Here is a 6,000-nt window from a genome sequence, read left to right on the forward strand (position 1 = left end):
GTCTTCTTTACAGCAAATCACCCACTGAAAACTGCTGTCTATAACATGCATGTGCTGGTTAAAAGGTCCAAGAAGTGAGATGACTGATATTTACATAAGTAATATTTCATTGTTTCAGAATTCTGCATAGGAAGAAGGAAACTTGTGCCCAGAATCCCTGGAAATTGCACCTATTCCATTCACATCACTCCCTCCTGTACATTGGAGGACTCTTTCCTCCATATTTTTATTGGATTTTGTTCTGTTACCTCCCGAGTTTATATTGTCCATGCACAAATCACATATCATTGGTCAAAAACTGAAACATTTCCTTGGGAGGGAAAGTGTTTAGAAAATGTATTTCATGTAACTTACATTGAAATGGAGAAAAGATTTAATCTAAAAACAACAACAACAAAAATAAAAACAAACTCATATTGATGTTGAAACGGGGAAGAAATTTAATGTTAAACAAAACATCCATACTACTTCTATCAACGGCTATAATCACCATCGTGAGAAGTAGAATATCAGATGTAAGTCATTATGTAAAAAGAAAAAAAGGAAATAGTCAAGTGCAGGTTTAGCACAGGGGCATCAGAGAACAGAGGAAAGTCTGAGGGACTTGCATACTGATGGGGAGGTGAGGCAGGGACGGGGCCAGGAAGCCAAGGCTGCTCAGGGCCTGGCAGTGGGCGGCTCCTTGCAGCAGGGAACTCAGGCCAGAGGTAGGCCTTCCAGTGTCAGGCCTGTCAGAGGGACCCTCTGGAAGTGAAGGGGGAAGGATATGCCCGGAATGGGGCTCTGCCACAAGGAACTCCCAGACAGGCTGCTGTCCTCCTCAGACAGGAAGGCACAGGCCCAGGAGACAGGGAGAGCCTTCCTCCAGGTCTCCTGCCCTGCTGGGGCCTCAGCTGACAGCAAGCTGGGTCGCTTAGGATGATGAGGGCACTAAGATGCTAATGTCAGGGTCAGGGTCCACCACTGACTCCTCCTGCGAGACCCGCAGCCGGCCCTCAGGGGTCCCCCTCGCTGAGGATCAGCTCAGCGCCCCATCTGACAGGGTCTGGAGCGACAGGCAGAGACACTGAGGCATGCTGACCCACGGAAGGCACCTTGGTCCTTGGGGCCTCTGGGCTTCCAAGCCTCTCCCACGTCCCTGGGTCAGCAGAACATCCCCGTCCCTGACAGACAGGTCAGACCTGGAGAAGGGAAACCTGGCCTGATGCTGTGGTGTCGTCCCTGCAGGACAGGAGGGGAGGGCAGTTAAAGGATGGGTCAAGGGTGAGCAGGAGGGTAAAGGTCGCTTCAGAAGATGGTTTCCGGGAAGGGCATCGTACAGGGCCTTCTGAATGAGGTGGGGCTCCTCCAGAACCATGTGAGGCTCTTAGACCTGGATGAGGCTTCTGCATAAGAGCTGCCCAACAAAGGAGCAGAAATCCGTGAGCACTTCCCAGAGGGCCTCCACCGCACTGCAGACGGCCTGTAGGCAGGCCGCGGCCTTCTCCCACAGCCAGGTGAGCGCATCCCGACACCCGGACAGGAAACTCTGCAGAATGCCCAAGAACTGCCGCAGGGCTCTGGCCCAGATGCTCTCTTCCGGATTCTGGACCTCCAGAGAGGTGGAGACGGAGCGTCTCTGGATTCTGCAGCGTACTTCTTGCTGTGCTTCCTGAAGCAAGGGACTGGACTCCTTCAGGGTTTCCTGCAGGGATTGTGGGCTATTCAGGGACTCGCCCGGAGCGAGGCAGACCCTGGTCCTGACCTTACCGAGGCCTCCCAGCCCTTGTGAAATGCTGGGACTCAGAAGCCCACGAATCCAAACTGCCTGCTTCTGGCCAAAAGGTCTGCAGACACGAGCACTTCTCCCAGAGACTGGGCCTTGCCCCTCGGTTCCCTTCGAAGAACGAACCCCAGTCCTTGGTTGTACCTGCGTCTACGTGGTCGACCGCTGAACCCAGCGCCAGGCCCACAGGGCTCATAGCAGGAAGCTAAGTCCAGGGCTCTGGCCACCGATGCTGAGTCGGGAGGCTGATGCCCACAAGGCTGCACCACCTGAGATTTCAGGGAGCCCCCACTTCATCCCCCACTCCAGGGAGCTCTGTGCACACGCAGCAGCCCCAAGGACAAGAGAGACCAGTGGGGAGGGGAAGGAAGGCACTGAGACAGTGGCTCCAACTCACGGGACTGTTCTCTTGAATGTGATTATCCATGACTTTAAAGGCGTCCTTGATGAATTTTTCCTGGGGAGAGGAAGTGTGCAGTCTGCACTCCTGCCTCCCTGCTGAGGTCAGTGGTCCCCACTGTGGCCTCCCATGCATCCAGGTGAGTCTGAAGGGAGCCAGTGCCCCAGACTCCATACCCTGGCTGATCCAACTCTGAGGATTTCCCTTAGCAGGGGGCAAGGTCCAAACTCACCTTAGTCTCTGCTAGGACTGCCTCCATCTGTTGGGAAAAAACCTCTGTTTAAAATACCCCCACCCTCTCTCACTTTCACCCTGAATCCCAAGGCCCAGCTAGTTCTCATCTCTGCCCAGTTACCCCAATAACTAACACTCAACCTGGGGACCATGCTCTGGCATCCTGCCCCACCCTCGTTGCCCTGTGGTCCGGACGCTGCCCTCAGCATCCCTGGGCCTCCGTATCTCCTCCCTGTACACTCACCTGCCACACAGGTGTGCATTTGTCCAGTGTAAGGACTGGGTGCTGAGCTGTGACCCTCATCATCACCATGACTGTGAACCCACCCCACCTCCCTCAAACTGGGGAGGGTCGGAGGTGGGGCACAGTGACCCACCTGTGCTCCTTCTGGTTCATTTTCCATTGTATCGAAAAATTCATCTACAAGGTTGTGCTGTGAACAGAGATGGACTTGAGTAAAAGAATCTCGGTTCTTCTCCCTGCTGGGTCCCAAGTGGGCCAGAATGTTCTCAGCTTCACCCAGCAGAACCCAGGCCTCCTGAACCCCAGCTATACGTGGAAATGAGCTTCTTACCGATAACACCCTGAAAGAAGCCAGGACACGTGGGTCTCTCTGTGGAGGTAACAGTGAAATTCAGGCTTCTGACCTTGTAACCACCAAGATCTGTTTTATACACACACACACACTCACCCAAGGAGGACGGTTGCCCTGGAGTAGGCGGGTCAACCTGGTTCCCAGATGTCTAGCCCTCCGTGGTCCTGCTGAGAGCTGACCAGGGAGGAACTGGCACTGTCCTCTCCTGTCTGAGGTGCTGAGGGTGACAGTGGCCAGTCTTCCTGACCTCTGACCCTGCAGACCCCCGGCCCCCAGCCCTTCCCCTCCAGACAATTGATGACTCATGGAGGTGGGAGGTGCCCCACCGACCCCTTGGGATACTCGGGAATCTGGCGCTGTCCCCGCTGCCCTCCTGGCCCTGGGTAGTCAGTGCGGCTCACATCTCGAGCAGGGCTCCTGTCTGCACACTCTTGTCTGGGGGCCCCATCCTGTCAGCCCAGCATCACACATAACTGGGCAAGGAAACTCCTCGCGGGTCCGTGGGGACACTCTCTGCCCGCATCCTCTCACTGGACCTGAGTGCTCAGCCTGGCTCACCCCAAGATGACCACTCCCAGACACCGGTGTTCCATGGCCCAGAGCCCCTGGGGATCTGGTCACCCTCAGAACTAGGTAGGTGAGTGGACAGAGGGCGGAGGCCACCCCAAAGGTAAGAATAGTTTCTGATCTCAGTGTGGCTTCAGCTGTTGATCCACGCCCTGAGAGAAATGCTTTCAGCTTTTCTCTGAAAATCCTGGCCAGTGAACTAGACCCCACACGCTGCAACTAAGATCGCTCAGAGACAAAAGAAATTCAATAAATAGGAATAAGCATTAGAAGGAGCCTGAGGACGGCTGATTCCTCGGACACTGCAGAGGCTCCAGGTCCGGCTCCCCCACGAGCATGACGACTCTAATTCCTACACTCACTCCCTGGTCCATTGCTCCTTCCTCGGTCCCAAAGGCCCCCACACTGAGCTGCCCGCAAAACTGACCTCCCAGCAGGAGCCCCAGCCCCACAGCCAGGACCTGCCACATAAGGAAAAGGCTCAGAGCAACAGGAAACTGGAGCGTGCTTGTCAACAATTATCCAAAATTTCAGGATGGTGACAGCAGAGCGTTCGACCAGGGTTATTGTGAGACGGGGCGCTTTGATGGCACGGGTCCCATGTTTTGACCCTCTGCTTCCTCAGTGGGAAGGAAATGGCAACCCGCTCCAGTATCTCTGCCTGGAGAAGCCCATGGACAGGGGAGCCTGGTGGGCTACAGTCCCGGGGTTCGCAAAGAGTTGGACACCACTGAGGGACTCACACTTTCACTTCCCCTGTGGCCACCCCAGGGCCCAGGGAGGGTGGGACAGAGGTTGCTGCGCACAGAGCAGTCAGCAGGGCTGGGGCTGAGCTGGTGGGAGCGGGGACAGGTGGCAAAGGAGACTCCAGGCCCACTCTCCCCTCATCTCTTGTCACTCACCTTAGCGAAGCACATGGTGGCTTAGGGTCCTGCCGCTGGGACCTGGTGGAGGAAGAGTGGGAGGAAAGTGCTTCAGAGAAGAAGGCTCGCACACCACCCTGGAGGATCCTCCCCCTGCAGGTCTCCCCCACCCCCACGCCAGGCTCCCCAGAGCCCCTCACCTGAGATCCTGCAGCCAGAGCTCCAGCTGAGCACTACCCCGCTGCCTGCTGAGCCCCAGCGACTTAAGAGCTGGCCAGGGAAGGGCAGAGAGGGTGGAGCCCTGCTGGGGAGGAGGCAGGGTCAGCTGGGTGTGTTTGAGACAGAAACTGAGATAGAAATAGAAGCAGAAACAGAAGAGGAAGGGGGGGAGTCAGAAGGAGGGGAAGACATGGAGCCAGAATCTGAGGGGCGGGGCGGGAAGGGCGTGTCCCTTACACTCAGGGTCCCAGGACAGGGGCCTTCTCCCTGAGCTGGGTGGGGATCTCTGAGCCCAGCTTGGGCTGGGACCCCCCGCCATCGGCTAGAGCACGCGGAGGGACGGGGTAAAGTCCAGACTTGGGATGATAGTTTGAGGAAGCTTCAGGGGGAGCCGACCAGGGCCCTTGAACAGACTGCACCCCACTCCATATCCAGAGAAGCTTCTGTAGCTGCCCTGCCCTCAGGAAGTCACAGGACCTGCGGGAGCCCTGAGGTGGAGACTCTCCCCTGCATCCAGGGCAGGGCCGGGCCTGTGTGCCTCACCCACAGGATGTGTCCTTCAGAAGGGGCAGAAGGGAGCCTTGCTGGCCGTCTGGGCCCCGCTGACCAGGGTCTCCTGAGCCCTGCTCGGGACCCCGGGCCTCAGTCACCATGGCAGGGGTCTCCCTGGCCCTGGCCAGCCCCACAGGGCTTGACTCTCACAGCCTGGCCCACCTCCCCCCTAAGACCACAGCCCCTCACAGCCATGGCCTGGCATCTGTCTTAGAGACCCAGGGCTGCCATAACAAAGAGCCACAGACCCGGGTCTCAGCAACACACATTTATTCTCACAGTGAAGCCTCGAAATTGAAATCAAGGTGTCAGCAGGCAGCGGTTGCTCTAGAGCCCTGAGGGAAGCACGTGTTCCAGGCTTCTCTCCTAGGCGTGTAGACAGCTGTCTCCAGGTCTACATGGTGCCCTCCCTAGACACGTATCTGTCTCCTAATTCCCCATTTTCCTAAGGTCACCAGTCATAATGGATTAGGGCCCACCCTAAGGGCCTCATGCTCACTTGATTCCCTGTAAAGACCCCCCTCCAGGCGCTGGTGGTTAGGACTTCACTGTGTGAATTTAGGGGAACACTATTCAGTGTCTAATATCCTTGAAGAGGAACCGGGCTCCTGATGGGCCACCCGTGTGCACCCCATGGGGACAACCTATGAATCCTGCTCCTCAGGGAAAGTCTCTCTTGGGCCCACCAGACCCCAGCTGGTACCCCCTGCCCCTTAGGGGCCCGTTCAGTTGTCTGAAACTCCCTTCCCACACCCAGGAGGTCCAGATCCTTCCCTGAACCAGCTCAGAACGCCGGGTGGGAGG

At 56.8% G+C, this 6,000-nt stretch overlaps 1 protein-coding gene across 3 annotated transcripts; it reads right to left on the bottom strand.

Moving 5' to 3' along the window:
- Nucleotides 1-416: 416 nt before the first annotated feature.
- On the bottom strand, nucleotides 417-4,782 carry IL32 (interleukin 32). 3 transcript variants are annotated; one of them, XM_027526900.1, is made up of 7 exons: nucleotides 4,626-4,782; nucleotides 4,465-4,506; nucleotides 2,975-3,013; nucleotides 2,777-2,833; nucleotides 2,398-2,424; nucleotides 2,163-2,222; nucleotides 417-1,684 (listed from the first exon to the last, which is right to left on the bottom strand). In XM_027526900.1, the coding sequence occupies exons 2-7, from the start codon at nucleotides 4,477-4,479 to the stop codon at nucleotides 1,367-1,369; spliced, it is 516 nt and encodes a 171-aa protein (XP_027382701.1). In that variant the 5' UTR covers nucleotides 4,480-4,506; nucleotides 4,626-4,782; the 3' UTR covers nucleotides 417-1,366. The 3 variants fall into 3 exon arrangements, with proteins under 3 accessions (XP_027382701.1, XP_027382700.1, XP_027382702.1); XM_027526899.1 differs by having other exon boundaries at nucleotides 2,777-3,013; nucleotides 4,626-4,780; XM_027526901.1 differs by lacking the exon at nucleotides 2,163-2,222 and having other exon boundaries at nucleotides 4,626-4,777.
- Nucleotides 4,783-6,000: the final 1,218 nt, after the last annotated feature.

Source organism: Bos indicus x Bos taurus, chromosome 25 (genome assembly GCF_003369695.1).
Source record: "Bos indicus x Bos taurus breed Angus x Brahman F1 hybrid chromosome 25, Bos_hybrid_MaternalHap_v2.0, whole genome shotgun sequence".
NCBI lineage: Eukaryota > Metazoa > Chordata > Mammalia > Artiodactyla > Bovidae > Bos > Bos indicus x Bos taurus.

Bases quoted from the DNA above. Each gene is read 5' to 3' on its own strand.
- IL32 (XM_027526899.1), bottom strand. The intron at 2,425-2,776 runs GTGGGTCACTGT...TTTTCCCAACAG, and splicing joins ATGAACCAGAAGGAGCACAG to ATGGAGGCAGTCCTAGCAGA. The intron at 2,223-2,397 runs GTGAGTTTGGAC...TCCTCTCCCCAG, and splicing joins CAGTCCTAGCAGAGACTAAG to GAAAAATTCATCAAGGACGC.